At 34.9% G+C, this 17,722-nt stretch overlaps 1 protein-coding gene across 8 annotated transcripts in view; it reads left to right on the top strand.

Annotated features, from left to right (window-relative positions):
• LOC101892541 (mitogen-activated protein kinase-binding protein 1) overlaps positions 1-17,722 on the top strand; it is a 401,509-nt gene that overhangs the window by 359,685 nt on the left and 24,102 nt on the right. For all 8 annotated transcript variants that reach the window (XM_020039859.2, XM_020039857.2, XM_020039862.2 and 5 more), the window contains one exon: positions 6,630-6,721. In XM_020039859.2, the coding sequence (XP_019895418.1) occupies positions 6,630-6,721 (92 nt within the window). The remainder of the gene's footprint in view (positions 1-6,629; positions 6,722-17,722) is intronic.

Raw genomic sequence — 17,722 nt, 5'->3', positions numbered from 1 at the left:
GTGTTAACAACTATTTAGCAAGTTCATAAAAATTGTTCATAAAAATTGAAATAAAATTCACTTTGTAACAAATTACGGATTCAAAAATATTCTGAAACAAAGATATGGCACCAAGTTTTCGTATTCGATATTGAACCAATTTTGATCTAATGAATTGTTTAGTTGGATGAAAATGACAATTTTGATAAAAAAAAAAAAAAAAAAACAGAAACAGAGTCTAACTTTAACGCTCCAGAAGAAAATTTCGAACTTCTATGAATCGAATAACAATGATTGGTAATCCCAAAGCAAAAGATTCCATTTTTCTCGATTCAGAAAATAAAACATGTACGTTTTACAACATATTTTCGGACTTATAGTGGCCAACATATAATGAGGCCAAAATAATGAGTAAGTTGATTTGTAAGTACTTACGAATGTGCACAATTGGTTAGAGAGCTCCTTCTTTGGTAATGGGAGTTTTTGTTGGGCATAAAGTCATTCAACTGGTAACATCTCCAATTTTTCATTGTCTACAGCAATTTATAACTAGATTTTTTTGGTCTAGCAGACTGATATTGAAAACGGCCTATATCCGCCGACGTTTAGAAATAGTCCAGTTTTAAGTATGTAAGCACTTCTGAAGTTATTAAATGAATTAAAAAGTTCAGTCTGAGTGACCTAGTCGATATACTCTCAATTCAGTGCCAAGAAAAAAACTAAAAAAACAATAAGTAGAATTTATCTGTCGGAGTTGAATCTAATCCAAATCGTTCGACTCCGCAATCCCGATTTTGAATAATGAGTTTCAATCATAGCACAGATTTGCTCATTTTCACTCGGGAGTGAATCTTGCTTTGTTATCAGGATTGCTCGAAGAGTGGGAATTTTTTACGGAGTCAACTTTTCATTCTTTTTTATGAGGCAGCTCTCCCGAGTCACTCCTGTTAAAAAATTTGAGTGGGAGCAGAGCGATAGAGCAAGAGTTTGTTCTAAGTGTGAAAATGAGTGGGAAACAAGTAAAAATGCAATAACTTCGGCCGGGCCGAACTTTGCATAGTACTCCACGCAAGTACTCAGAGGGAACTCCTTGTGCGAATTTTCAGACAAATTCACTAAAAAAATTTGGCTACAATCATCAAAATATCGAATATCGGGTGTAGCGATATAGCCCATCGTCGAAAATTTTAAAATCTGCTCGTTTTTGAACGAATTTTGCTCCCACTCTACAATGAACGAAGCATCCTCGCCCTTATTCGAGCGTATCCGACAAATACAGATTTACTCGTTTTGTTTATTCTACCCCCAGTGCTCCCGCTCGACTTCGAGACGGTTTCACTTTTTACCCAAATTCAAGTGAGTTTTCTGAGGGTCTTGTTTTACCATACTAAACGACGGCACAGAATCGTATGGTCGAATCTCGGCATCAGCAGAACATTTTTCAGATACTGCAATGCGAGTTTCGATCAAGTCGCTTCTTTACCTTTCGAACCATATCAGCTGAAGTTGCTGTTTTCTTCCGTCCACTTCATTGACGTCGGGCTACGCTACCAGTATCACGGTAACGAACGAATTCTATCACAAATAACTTTTTTCTGGAAAATTCTGACCAAAATGCTTTTGTAATAATATAATGAGCTGTCTCTGGAATAATTTTAACAGCTGTCGGACGAGTAGCTTAAAAATGACAGCAGTCTGAAGTTGGTTGCAGTTTTTTCATCTCATCCTGTACATACTCTAATTTGACTTATTTCGAGGATATTTACAAAATTTGTCAATCGATTTATCCACTCAGAATCTTAAGGCTTTATCCGATTAGAACAAAACTTTCATAGGCATTTTAATGCTTGACATAGCTCATATATTTTCTTCTTTTCTGCAATTATTTTCAATACGTAGGGATCTAATTTTTGCATACAATGGTATATTATGCTCAATTCATCTTCTCTATCAAATAATTAACAACTTCCACTGCCCTTTTTATTTGGTTTACTATCCTCTAAGTCAATTAATTCGTAAAGCATATGCTTTGGTTTTCAAACGTTTTGATTTATCGCTTAAATCTGCATAGACTAAACGGCGCATAAACTTGGATCATAGCCACATTTTATTTTTATTTCAAACATGTTTTGAATAGAAAATTATTTTCTAAATTAAAAAATATAAAAATGCTATAACGAAATATATGAAACTATATAAAACTTTTTTAACACATTGTGCATATTTCAACAAAATATAATTTATGGCCATGGCAAGTTCATGGGCAAGACTAAGTCTCCATTAAACTTAGCCCACATGTGTCGCTCAGTGATTTAAAAAAATGGATGTAATGAAATATTAAAATATGAAAATCATCTTGGAGTGAAATTTCAGAGAAAATTTGAAGCGTGTATGGAAAACCCATCATAATTATTTTTTATGAATATTGTGATTGTAATATGAAATATCTAAAAAATTAAGTGATAATAATATTGACGAACTTGTAATACTCTACAATCTCCTTAAAAACAATGGAATTCGCCTCCATATTCCTGAACTCAATGATAGTCATTTTTAAGCATCTGGATTTTTTTTAGATTTTCAATTTGAAAACAATTTCATAAAGTAATACGATCATCAACTAGTATATAAATTCAGTCCTCTAATATAGTGAAAAATATGTCTTTGAACCCTTAACTCAACTGCGAGTGCGACCACAACATTCCCTGATCCAACGCATCATGCATATCCGAAAAAAACCGCATATCATTCACATGAATTAATTACCACGACCGCACAAAAACGAAAACAAAACAATATTCAAAATCATGAACGTCATATTCATTAGGCCTTAATTAACAAAATAGTTAATATTATGATTAATCACATTTGCAAAAGCCACAAAAAACACATTCACTCGCTTTGCGGACAAAAAAATAGAGAGACACCAAAAGAAGAAGAAAAAACAGCAAAACTTAATGGCAAAAATGGCAGCAAAAATTGTCAGACTCAAAAGGCCTCACCAAACATTCCAAAAGTCGCTTTGTTGTAAGGTTGAAATGGAAAAACAAAGGGCCTTTTTTATCTCTCTCTTTCGTTGCCCACGTTTGTTGTCATTATTGTAATAATTATAATTTTTTGTTTTTGTATTTTTTTACAAGCTATTATTAATATGCATGCTTATATGTGTGTATGTGTATTTGTGTAATGATGGTGTTACGGTATCCGTCTATCATACGACAGATGATTTGTCTATGAAACGTTTTATTGTTTTCTGAATTTTTGATGTTCATTCCAGCTTGGGCCTATATGGCAGCCGAATCTTTCCCTCTCCCTGTGTTTTCTCAGTGTCTGTCATTTCTATTAACCTCAATTGTTGATGAGACTGCCACAAACACGCACATGCATTAATATATTGCACCATTTTACCATCAAATGTGTGGAAGAAATTATGAACAATTAATATTCATATTTACAGTCTGTGGTGGAAATATTGTGGAGAATAATCTGTCAGATAATTGTTGCATTAATAACACTGTATATACTGTTTCAATAAATGGTTATAAGGAAAACTCAGTAGATTATGACGCCATATATACAGGGTGAGATGAAAAAACTGCAACCAACTTCAGACTGCTGTCATTTCAAAGCCACTCGTCCGACAGTTCTTAAAATTATTCCAGTGACAGCTCATTATATTGTTTACAAACGTACAAAAGCATTTTGGTGAGCATTTTCTAGAAAAAAGTTATTTGTGATGGAATTCAAGCGTGATAGTGTGATTTCTTTATATTTGGCTGGAAAACCACAAGTGGGTATCGTTAGAGCACTCCAGCATTTAAATGTGAATAAATCTTTTGTGTCTCGTACCATCGCTTGTGACCGTGATACTGGTAGCGTAGCCCGACGCAAGGAAATGGACGGAAGAAGACAGTAACATCTGCAGTAAAGAAGCGACTTGATCGAAACCAGCGTCGCAGTGGCCAAAAAATGGCTCGTGAGCTGAACATATCGCAATATTCCATTCGCAATATTGAAAAATGAGCTCGGGGTAAAGCCATTGAAATTCCAAAAAGTGCAAGAACTTACACCGCAACAGAAAGAAAATAGACTCAAAAGAGCTAAAAACTTGCTTCGCTTGGCCGAAATGGTGAATTGCGAATATGGTTTTCTCCGATGAGAAACGACTACATCGAATATCCACCAATTCTTAAAAAAAAATGATCGTGTTTACTTGCCAAAGAGGTTAGCTGAAAATGAGCACCTTCGGTTGGCCACCAGAACTCAAGCCATAACAGCCGATGGTCGCTCTCCGCTCGTATTAATCGACCGTGGCATCAGAATAAATGTCAAATATTATCGCAAAAATATTCTGGAGGGTGTATTAAAGCTTTGGGCACGCACACATTTTGGCCACAGACCTTGGACCTTCCAACAGAACTCAACACCACCGCACTCAGTACGCGCCACCCAAGAATAGTTACAAAATGAAGTTTATCGCTTCATTTCTAGCGCACAATGGTCACCAAAATCTCCGGATACCAATCTGTTGGACTATTGTGTCTAAAGTATTTTGGAAAGCAAGGTTGGCACAAAAAAATACTAAAGTGTCGATCACCTCAAGCAAGCGCTTCGGCGTTAATGGCCCAAAATACCACAGAGCAACATTCGGGCAGCGTGTGACGGTTTCATTGGATGTTTGAAGGCCATAATTCGTGCCAAAGGTGACCGATACGAACAAATCTAAACATATTCTAAAATGTAATGCTATTTCTCAATTTTGTTTGCTTTCCTTCCATTAAATAAAAAATTGTAAAAATTATGGCGTTTGACTTTGTTGCAGTTTTTTTATCTCACCCTGTGCGTCTGTCCGACTGTTGTAATCACGCTAGTGTCAAAACGAATCATGATAGGAAGCTAAAATTTTGCACAGATCTGTCTTTTGTCTGCAGGCAGGCCTAGTTCAAAGATGGGCTATATCGGTCCCCCATATAATGGTACCCCCGATATTCTTTATTTTGATGATTTTACAATTATCTGAGATTCTACACAAGAAGTTCTTCGTGACTACTTTACGCCCTGAAAAATAATTGTCTATATAGGTATACGATATCGTATTTCCCCATATAACGGTACCTTCCGATATTCGGCCACATTTTTTTATGGAATTGTCTGAAAATCCACAAAAGGAGTTCTCTCCGAGTACTTTACCCCTGGAAGAGAATTGTCTATATAGGTCCACGTTTTAGTATAGCGCCTATATAACAATACCCCCAGATATTCGATATTTCCATGACTTTAGCGACATTTTTCCCGGGAATTGTTTCAAATTCCGTATTTAAAGTTCAGGTCTACGTCTTCGTATAGACCATTTCCAACGGTACCTCCCTTTATTCCGTATTCTCTTATTAGCAAAACTATTCACCGGAATTGTTTCAAATTTGATAATATTAACGACATTATTCAACGAAATTGTTTCAAATTTCGTGCTTGAAGTTGGGAATTGGTACTACAGCCTATGACAAAAAATTACTTATCCAGGTCCACGTCTAACACATTCACCATATCATCATGAATTTCTTGTCCCGATAATCCTTTTTTATGTAAGTATTTAATGACAGCAGGCATTTCTAATTTTCCATTGCAAAAAAATTGCGGAAGCATCTTTTTTGAACACCTGTTTCAATATGAAGGAGTTGCCAGATCGAAACAAAATTTAACATGTGTTCATAACAGAGATGGAAGTTACCAAAACACTTAACTTTTTTCTGTTTATACCGCGATTTTTGTGCTAGGCTAAGAAGTTTCCGAACTTCCCTCGTATAGCTCCCATTTAACGGGTTTCATTTATATGGTATTTTTCGACAGATTTTTTTGAAGTTCAGCCCGGCCGAACTTTGCTTCTTTTTTACTTGTTATTGATTTATTTTCATTTAGAAGCTGCAATGGCTTTCTAAATTCTTTTTTGCGAAGGAAGGCTATTTTGACCTTAAATATGTGATTTTGGGGTTTTATATAAAAATTCTTGAAATAATATTTACCTTGATGTCTCGTCACCATATTCGTATATATGTATATGTATTTGTTCTTCAGTTAGACAAATTTTAAATTCTGATTTGAGCAAAAATGTATATTTCTATGTAATGCATAAAACATGAATCGCGATATTTGGCACCGACAAGATTTAATTTTGTTTATTTTATTTTTTATTTAAAAAAGTGGAAACAAAACAAAAACTCAAAAAACGTGTTAACGAACAACTGGTTTCATTTCGAGTATTTGCATACAATTTTTGTACCGGCCTTAAAACGAGAAAAAAAAACAATATTTAAATATTTTCAAAGCAATAATAAATATTTTCAAAGCATACGTCGAAGCTAACAAATTTTGATATGCAAATTCGTGACATAACATACAGAATGAGTATGAAAACACAAAACAAACACTTTATTCTCTAACAATAAGTGTAAATCATTTATATAAACAACAAATAGAGAGAGAGACCCCTTTACCACCACCCTCTCTTTTACAAGGCCAAATAAAGTAGCAAGTTTTGTGTGCCGTTTTTAGAAATAAGTTATAAAAGATATTTGTTTTCTGTATTTGAAGTCTAAACAAAATTAAGTTTTACTAAAATTCTTTTGTTTTCCTTTTTTTTTTTTTTGTTTCAGATAAAACTTAAAAAAGTTTTAGGACTCACAGTATGCAGTAATGCAGCCTTGGATTGTTCGCCCATCAGCGGTCTATTGGCATATCCAGCTGGGTAAGTAATTTTTGTAAACAAAATGGTAATCTTTTAAAGGGAATGTTTCTGAGAAGGAAAGGGGGTATCAAGGAATTCAAGACGAAAGCACTGTTTTATTCAGACTGATGCTGCTAAAAGAATGGCTATTTAAAACTTGGCACTTTTACTCTGCAGACTCTTACACTTGATTTTTTGCGAATATTTTATTTTACACTCGAAAAAAATCTGCTGAAAATGTACAAATAAACCTCTTCGACATTGGAATGTCTGTTGGCAATTAAGCAAAGATTCGTTAAACAAAAATTCAAAATTTGTTATGCTTAGCTGGGCCATCAACGTTAATTTATTTTTTGCTTTGCTTTCTTGAATTTTTTCCGCCATTGTTTGTAAATTTGTTATGTAAATTGAGTTTTCGGCAAAATCTTTTATCTATTGACAGTTGAGGGTTAGGTGTGAAATAAATTGCTAATAATTATTATCGAATGTGTTTTTTGTGCATAACATTTTTGAGCAGGTGTCAAAAAATGACTACTTATTTGTCTGCCCATGGATGCAACAAAAGCTGAAAAAGAAGGAATGTTTTTTTAATATTTGTTCATATAAGTGAATTATAGTTTAATTGTTTTTTTTTTCTTAAATATGTAGGAATTTTTTAAAATGTTCACATATCTATCTGGCCATGAAACATATTTTCCAACCTTCTTTTAATCGTAGCAAGTCAAAATATTCTACAAAATTATTTATCTTGAAAATCTACTATAGGTCCTAAAGAAGTCAAGAGTCTAAATCATACCTCAATGCCAGGAATCCAAAATACTAATTTCCAGTAAAATAGATTAGAAAATACAGGGTGAGATAAAAAACTGCAACAAAGTCAAAAAATGAAAGCAAAAAATGTCTGAAAAAGCGTCAAATTTTAGAATAAGTTTAGATTTGTTCGAATTTTTGGCATGAATTATGGACTTCAGACGGCCAATGAAACCGTCACACGCTGCCCGAATGTTGCTTTGTGGTATTTTGGCCCATTCCCGGCGAAGCGCTTGCTTGAGGTGATCGACACTTTGATATTTTTTAGTGCCAACCTTGTTTTCCAAAATTCTCCAGACGTAATAGTCCAACGGATTGGTGTCCGGAGATTTGAGTGGCCACTGTGCGCTGGAAATGAAACGAGGAACCTCATTTTGTAAACATTCTTGGGTGGCGCGTGCTGAGTGCAATGGTGCTGAGTCCTCTTGGTATGTCCAAGGTCTGTGGCCAAAATGTTTGCATTCCCAAGGCTTTAAAACACCCTCCAGTATATTTTCGCGATAATATTCGGCATTTATTCTGATGCCACGGTCGGTAAATACGAGCGGAGAGCGACCATCGGCTGTTATGGCGCCCACACCATCACCATGGCTGGCGCTTGAGTTCTGGTGGCCAACCGAAGGTGCACATTTTCAGCTGACCTCTTTGGCAAACTGCTGGACAACGAATGTATTCTCATCAGAGTAGATTTACATAAGACTTAGTTGAAAATCAGCAATACTGACCCATTCGTTCTGGAGCATCCCCACAAAATGTTAAAATGTTGAATAATAAATCCCACTTAAAGTGGGTATTCAATGTCCGATTTTCTTTAAAATATTCACATCCCAATATTTTTGTCTACATTGAAGCTGTTACCTCTCCCACAAAAGTTTAATAGAATAAGATGTGCTTTTTCGAGTCACTCCCTCTCGTAGCTTAGACCCCAAATATAATAACCATAAATTTAATAGCCTTTAAGAATCCCATCCATTTCTCTTCAATTTTTAAAAATTTGTAGAAAAATCTTTAAACTACCAAGTGCTCAATACTTCGTCAATGAATGGACCACTTTAAAATTTAGATTCGCTCTAACAGTTCGCGTTAGGCCTGCTTAGTACTCAAAATGAATAATAGGAAATTGTTTGCCTTTTACACCAAAAAGTCTTATTTTATTTTGAAGTTTACCGAGAAGAATATTAGTACAATAACTGCACAATGGACCCACATCCAAATTATCTGTCCAAAACTATTTCAACTTCTCCATATGTAAATACCAACAGAGACCTCAATCTATTCCTCTATTCCTTCATCTAATACCTTTACCCAATACCAAATTTAGTACTTTTTGTTCAAATATAGGACGCATTTAAAAGCCCGCGCCAAATCTCAAACAAATATACCTAAATATAAAATTCCCGAATTTTATAACTTTCCCTTCACTCAATACCAAATATTGTACCATTTAGTACTTTTCGAACAATTATAGTACACATTTCTGAAACCACCTCCATATCATAGCCCCAGACACGAACGGTAACATATATATTAAATTTCAGGATTTCAGCTCTATTCCTTTACCCAATACCAAACATTGTACCAAACATTACTTTTCGTACAATTTTAGTACACATTTCCAAACTACCTCCATATGTCCAGACTATACATGAACAGCGAGGAAATTCCAAATTTCAGATTGCAAGCACTATATGTTCATCCAATACCTAATTGTACCAAATATAGTACTATTTAGTATTTTTCGCGCACTTGAAGTATACATTTCCAAAACCATCTCCTTATCACAAACCTACCACCAGCAGAGACCCCAATACAAAGTTTCAAAATTTCAGCTTTATTAGCTCACCTCAAAGCCCAAATGTTCCAAAGTTGGTACTATTTAATACAGTTCGCATGGTTGCTGGAAAAAATTCCAACCCCAACTCCTTATCTTAACCCAAATAAAAACACTACTAATTACCAGCTTCTTCTGTTCACCCAAAACGGAATTGTACCAAGTTTAGTATCATTTAGTACAGTTTTTACACTTAGTACACATTTCCAAAACCACCTCCATACTTCAATCCCATTTCCAAGAATTGATTCTTATACCAATTTCAGGATTTTACCAATATCCGTTTGCATACTTCCAAATGGTACCAAATTTAGTGAATTTCAGTACTTTTGGTACAGGTATTGTAGAATTTCGAAATACCCTTTAGTTTGTCTATCTTAAAAAAACATCAAAGACTCTCACTCCAAATTTCAGAGTACTTTTTATACCCTCAGCCATAAGGCTAGAGAGGGTATATATTATTTGAAACGGCCAAAACGTGCCTCATCGAAACAACGGTTTTGGATCAAATCCGTTGCAGGATATTTGGAGTCGTTCTAGCGATGTACGCCCGTCCGTCCGCACGATAACTCTCAAAGGGAATATCCGATTTGATCCAAACTTGTGATACATCGTAATATTATTATCAAACTTAGATCGAGTTCGGAGATAGGCAATAGCGATTCATTCCTTCTGACACCTCCCCCACATTTTCACAGAAAGAGAAAGGATAATCCGATATTGCTTCAACTTTGCAAATCGTAATATTTGTACCATGTCATGTCATGTGTGAAAATAGACAATATCGGTCCACTCCATCAAGTACTTCTTCTACGAAGGGTCAACATTTTTATTTTAACTCTTATACAATGTGATGTAAGTGTCCGATTCTCTTCAAATTACACACATTTTTATTAAGATGGAATATATCGGTTCACTCCTTCTAGTACCTCCCCCACAAAGGGTCAAAATTTTGAATATTCAATAAGCTTATAAAACACGAAATTAACATCCGATTCCATTCAGACTTGGCACGTCCCAATATTTTCATCAACGCAAGATCTCTTATACAGATGGTAGAGATTTGACCATTTCTTCCGGTACCTCCCCCACAACGGGTCAAATTTTTGAACATCCATGAACCTCATAAAATCCCACATGACACTTCATATACCTCTACCGACCGATTATTGGTGTTTTAGATGTGTTTACCATATTTTCGGGTCAAACTGGACTATTTCATATTTTGGAACATTAATTGATACAACTCTTCTAAAATGTATGAAATTTTGGTCTAGGTATTGAAAATGTTCCCATATATTCTACCGTGGAGGATATAAAAATTGGGATTTCAATGTCATTTTATTTATTAAAATTTCGTACAATTATTTAAACCCATTGGAACACTTGTCACTTTTATTTAGGCTTTATAGGCTTTGATTTATTTTTTTCTTGGGCTTTATGAACGCTTTTTAGCCATTATTTTCAAATATTAACTTTTTTCTTTGAGCATAAAATTGAAACCCAATGTTCACACAAAATCCAACTACTCAAAAGGTGAATAGGGTCAACAGTAGAAAAGTAAAAGCCTACAAATATTCAAATGTTGTGTATTTGAAACAAGTTGGCCGAGCAAGTGCTACCGCATTTAGATCCACAAACCCCCCACCAACAATTGCCCGCAGAAATTCCATTTTCTTTGGCAAAGCTTTTAGAAAAATAGTTGCTGCTCTCCTTTTTGTTTCGTCTTACCACCAAAACAATCTTTGAAAATGGAATAGCTTGGGTGTCTCTTTTTTGCGGAACTTATTTTGTCTACCGCAAAACATTTCTATCCCACAAAAAATGCGCCCACCAAACAAAATCTGTTTCAATCTGTGGCTTGCATTTAGCCTTTCAAACGGCCTGGTTAGTTCACAGAGCTGCCATCCCACTCCAATGTTGTTGGCATCTTCCAAACAATTTCATGAATTAAATGTGTGTTAAAGGTCATTCATTAAACACTCGCTGGCGAAAGTGTTTCCCTTGCAATTGCGCAAGGTTTTTTGTTGTTGTTTTCTTTTATTTGCCAAGCCAGTTGTTGGTCTGGGTGTTTTTAGCTGCTGAGGTGCGGGTTGAATTCTTTCTATTGTACCCCGGTTGCATTGTACTTCAATGCACTTTAGTTTGTTAGGTACTTGAGCTATTTTTCTACAGTTTCCAGATTTTTTCCCTCCTTTTTTGTCGCACACACTTTGTTGGGCAATTGTGCACAGACACCCAAGGTGTGCGATGTTTGAAATGTGAAAAAGGGCAAAATATGTAGAGATGTCGTTGTGGCCGATGAATTAAAATTTCTAAAAAAAATCAATATCAAAATAAAATTGCAAAGCAAATTAAACCCTCTACAATTTATCATTATTAGTAGGACGAAAAATAATAGGTTATTCCTTTAAAATTTTAAATGGTTGTGCAACTAAAAAACCATTTTTTCTGAGGTCTTACTCAGCGTCCCTGTAGTGTAATTAACTATCCTCCAAAAATTTGGGAGCAGTATGAGCCAAATAATCCATTAAAACAGGGTGGGGTAAAAAACTGCAACAAAGTCAAACGCCATAATTTTTACTTTTTTTTTTTTTTGAATGGAAGAAAAGGAAAGAAGAATGGAAATGTCGGAATTATCATCAAATTTTAGAATAAGTTTAGATTTGTTCGAATTAGTCAACTTTAGTACGAATTATGGCCTTCAAACTGTCAATGAAACCGTCACGCGCTGCCCGAATGTTGCTCTGTGGTATTTTAGCCCATTCTCGGCGTAGCTTTTGCTTGAGGTGATCGACATTTTGGTATTTTTTAGTACCAGCCTTGCTTTTCAAAATATTGCAGACACAATAGTCCAACCGATTGGTATTCGGAGATTTTGGTGGCCATTGTGCGCTGGAAATGAATCGAGGAACCTCATTTTGTAACCATTCTTGGGTGGCGCGTACTGAGTGCGATGGTGCTGAGTCCTGTTGGAATGTCCAAGGTCTGGCGGCCAAAATGTTTGCGTGCCCAAGGCTTTAATACACTCTCCAGAATATTTTCGTGATAATATTCGGCATTTATTCTGATGCCACGTTCGATTAATACGAGCGGGGAACGACCATCGGCTGTTATGGCGGCCCAAACTGCTGGACAACGAATGTTTTCTCAACGGAGAAAACCATTTTCGGCAGTTCACCACTTTCGGCAAAGCGAAGCAACTCTCTACCTCTTTTGAGTCTATTTTTTTCCTGTTGCGGTGTAAGTTCATGCACTTTTTGGAATTTCAATGGCTTTACCCCGAGCTCATTTTTCAATATATGCCGAATGGGATATTGCGATATGTTCAGCTCTCAAGCCATTTTGCGACTAATGCGGGTTTCGATCAAGTCGCTTCTTTACTTTTCGAATCAATTTTGCTGATGTTGCTGTTTTGTTTTTTCGTCCACTTCCTTGACGTCGGGCTACGCTACCAGTATCACGGTAACGAGCGATGGTACGAGACACAAAAGACTTATTCACATTTGTGGTTTTCCAGCCAAATATAAAGAAATCACACTATTGCGCTTGAATTCCATCAAGAATAACTTTTTTTCTGGAAAATTCTCACCAAAATGCTTTTGTACGCTTGTAAACAATATAATGAGCTGTCACTGGAATAATTTTAACAGCTTTCGGACGAGTGGCTTAGAAATGACAGAAGTCTGAAGTTGGTTGCAGTTTTTTCATCTAACCCTGTAAATAAATTAACTTCTAAACTGCTAGTATTTTGAAACTAATAGGTTATTTCTCTGCGTCGGTGTTATTCATTACTTGGTAAGCTGAAATGAAAGTTATTTGGGTTTGTAAATTATATAGAATTTTTTTTTGCTTACTGGTAATGCAGAGTATGTAATTGTCCTTATTTTTTGTCATTACTACTTGGATGAATGAGGACATATGCGCTTACCAATTTTTTGCTGGGAAGCTAATCACCATTTCCAAATGATTTAATTATTAAATATTAAGAATTGAAATTTTAGCAGAGTTTAAAAAATAACATTGATTTTTTTTCTTTTTTTTTTTAATGTGTTAACCTCATTGTAGAACCTATATCCGGAAAAATAGCTTAATATTCGAAACAGTAAATCCAATGACAAAAGCTGTTTAAAACCGCAATCTCTGTGTCAATTTATCTCATGACTGTTATCCTACGTAATTTATGTCCACACTTATCTATAAAATTAAATTTCATTGTAATTTAATGTTGACTAAACTCTACCTCTTGTTGGGGTTTTTGTTGTTGCTATTGCTATTGCATCTAGCCATGCACCGCTCATTTTCTGTCACTTCAATTAAGAGTTTAATGGGACGTTGATGTTATTTGAAATGTAAGAAATTAATGCCATTAACGGCAATCGGCAAAAGTAAATCGAATGAAAGGATGGAAAAGAGAAACGTGAGCAGCAGCAGCGCACAGCAAACAAACCAACAAAATGTAATGAAAAATCTAAATGAAAAACTAAACGAAGAAGAGACATAGTTGGGCAAATAAATGTTGAAATGATTTAATTAAATTGTTGTGATTTTGTGGAAACTAGCAGCAACAATATTGTTGCATAAATTGAATGAATCTAGGAGGAAGAGCTATGCAGATAAATATTGAAAACATAACAATATTAACAAATTGAAAATAAAAAAATGTTCAACTTAAGGTTGGAGTAAAGGAAAGGTAATGACATTAAACTTCGGAACTAGCTTAGCGTTACAAAAGTAAAATTACCTTATTTGTTATTTTTTTTTTTTTAATTTGTTATTATTTCTTTCAAAGTTTAAAAAATTAGCCTATTTTTGAACTGTTTCCTCCTCTTTCCATACCCTGGACCATACTATGGAAGGTATATTAGCTTTGTCATTACGTTTGTAACTCCTCGAAATACTTATATCAGACGTGAAATTCTAAGTCGATTTAGCGATGTCCGTCTATTTGTCTGTTGTAATCACGCTATCTTCCCAACGAATTTAGATAGAAGGCTAAAATTTTGCACACATGTGTATTTTCCCAGTAGGTAGGTTAAGTTCGTTAATAGGCCATGTTGGTCCAGGTTTTCGTATAGCCCCCATATAACAAAGTTTGTAATGGGTAATATGCTTCAAAATTTCGTACGCATGTCCACGTCTTCGTATAGCCCCCATATAACGGTACCTTCCGATATTTGGTATTTTGGTGATTTTAACAACACCATTTTACCGAATTGTTTCAAATTTCGTAATGGGTTTTACAGCCTATGACAAAAAATTGTGTATGCAGGGCCACGTCTTCGTATAGCCCCCATATAACGATACCTCCCGATATTCGGTATTTTATTGATTTTAGAGACATTATTTACCTGTATTGTTTCAAATTTTGTATTCGAAGTTTGTAATGAATACTACATCCTATATAAAAGAATTTTCTATACATGTCCACGTCTTCGTATAGCCCCCATATAACGGTACTTCCCGATATTTGGTATTTTGATGATTTTAACGACACCATTCACGCGAATTGTTTCAAAATTCATATTCGAAGTTTGTAATGGGTAATACAGCCTTTTCCTAAAAATTTAACAGTACCTCCCTTTATTCGGTATTTTGATGGTTTTAGAGACACTATTCACCCGAATTGTTTCAAACTTCGTATTTGAAGATCTTAATGGGTACTACAGCCCATGACAAACAATTACTTATGCAGGAATTCATCTTCGTATAGACTCCTTATAGAGCTCCTCATTTAAACGGTATTTTTCGATATTTGTTGAAATTTTTCAAGTTCCTTGCAAATGGTGGAGGGTATCAGAAGTTCGGCCAAAATAAGTTTTTTTTTGAAACTGCATCCCACAATGATCCCGAATTCGACCTCCACCATAAAATAATGGGTATATAAAATTTGTCATTCCTTTTGCCAATTCCTGAAATATTTCTCGTAGACGCCAAAAAGCATACATATTCATAATCAGCGTCAAATTATGTGCCGATTTAGACTTGTCCGTCTGTTTGCCTACCTTTAGCTATAACCTATATAATGGTACGTTTTGTGTCCTCAATTTCCAACCAATTTCCAAAATTGACATTTTTTCATATTCAAAAAAAATATATCACGGAAACTCTTATAGATATTGGACTTGTGTTTTGTTACACTCCTACCTTATACCTGACGTAGGCTTTAGTTCAAAAATACTAATGTTTGCCATATTAAGGGGAAGGTCATTTGTTGATGGATATTTTATAATTTTCCTTTTCAAGTTGAGCTTATAATGAAATCTAGCCAAGCCCACGCATCAACAACTATTCGACGCATTCCAACATTGGTTAAGCGGTTCATCGAATTTTGGGCCTTTCTAAATTCTTATGATTCATAATAAGTCTCAACTATTTCCCATCTAATATATGGTTTTATTTGCCAAGCCGAGATTACCCAGGTTTAGCTAATTCGACTGGACGCTTATGACCGGGGATCCTATGTAAGTTATTCTTTAGCAGGAGTTTTTTCTAAGAAGACATATGTCTCCCCTGCAAACCGAGTTGCAATTTTTTTCTTGTCAAAAGACGGATAAAGCTTCCGATTTCGTATGCATGTTTGCTCCGACTTTTGACCGAAAGTTATATGGAGTACTTGACGTGTTTTCTGAGAGTCAGAAGAAGTCGTTTTTGTTGACTTTCGATCCAAAGTCGAGCCAAACTCGCAAAGATATTATAAGAAACTTAGAAAGGAAATTAGAGTTCTCGGACCGCACTCAGAAATAATATCGTGTGGATTTTTTTGTTAACTTTCTGACCGTTTATGGTTCGAATTCGGAAAAAAGGTCTTATGAAATGCTGATGTTTTCGAAAGTAATGTATTATTATTATTATTTCGTTAGACTTTTGGGGCAGATTCGACGGAAAGTGTTATGAAATCGGTCCCAATTCCTCTACAATTTAAAAGGAGAAAAAATCATCTCAAACTGAAAGAAGGAAGCGCACAGAGTTAAGTCGGTCAGAAGTATCGGACAAAACTTAAGACTTGAAGGTGAAGTGTCAGACATTCGATTCTTGGTTCGCTGGTTATATACACTTTGATGTCGCATACCACTCAGAGAAATCGATTATTTTAATATATCCGTTTTTAAAAAGTTACCATTAAAGGCTGATCCAGGGTCATTGTGGGGTCACCCTTGCATCATTCTCTAATGAGAATTTGTTCAGCTATGAATTTTTTTTTTCTGCAGAAACAATTTTCAATATAGATCTATTATTTTGTAATTAAACATTTTAGTTTCTAAGATATATACTTCTGAATATCAATATTTCTAAAGATATAGTGGTAGTTCCAAAAATTTGGCTGTATTCGCCCTTTGAAAATGTTTAAAGGTTCACATTGTGAAATAAGTATACATATTTCTGTACCAGTCGATTTTGGGTCTTAGACAAAAACATCAAAATTTGCCATCAATGAAAAATTTTAAACTTTAATGAACAGGACACATCATTGTAAAATTTGCCACATGTCGGTGCCTATTTCAGGAGAGAAAATTATTTCCCTCCACATTTGGAAAATTATCAATTTTTATATTCAGTTTTGTTTCTTAACTAGAGATCTTTTTTTGTTTTAGTTAATTTTATAAACTCCTAAAGAATAAATAGGGTCCATAGAATATTAAACACATTCCTCATAATTTTTTGGTTTTTAATTTTTAATTCACAAATTTCTAGATCAGTCCGTTTATCCAGGAGACTTAATTCTTCATTCATGAATATATGAAAAGGCTAAAATATTTAAATTGAAATATGAATTTATCAGTTTTCCGTTAAATTTACATTGTCTATAATTCAAATCACTACACATTGAATATTTGAGGTAAAAATTTTGATTTAAATCTATTTTTTTTTTAATTTCAAATTGACTGACTTAGTGCCTACCCCGTACTCATTAACTCGGTATAGTTACATATTTCTATATCAACACAGAACTCAAAAGAGGATGTAATCAATCTGCTGACAAACGTCATATATCCTGGGGATACACAATTTACAGCTACAACAACAACTAGAAAAACAAACAAACAATATGGCTAGTTATGAAAAATTAACTAAAATATACATTATTAACAATTGTACAACTTGCCACTGCAACAAACCGCTTAAACAGAAACTAACTGTAAAGGATTCTTCATTCATACACACACACGCACACACAATACAACTGCAATGTTGCCAGTGAAAAACGACAGGATCTCTGTAGGCCAAGTGGACAAACAAAGTAACAAACCGAATCACGATTGAGGCCTTCTTCTCTTTGGGCTAGCCGGACATGACAATGTTGGTTGGTTGGCTGACTGACTGGGTGGTTAGTTGCTTAGTTGGTAGTGATGATGGTGATAATGTTGCTTGCCTCTAAG

Source organism: Musca domestica, unplaced genomic scaffold, assembly GCF_030504385.1.
Source record: "Musca domestica strain aabys unplaced genomic scaffold, Musca_domestica.polishedcontigs.V.1.1 11, whole genome shotgun sequence".
Lineage (NCBI taxonomy): Eukaryota > Metazoa > Arthropoda > Insecta > Diptera > Muscidae > Musca > Musca domestica.
Note: the sequence above shows the minus strand (reverse complement) of the source record. Positions and strands in the feature narration are given on the sequence as shown.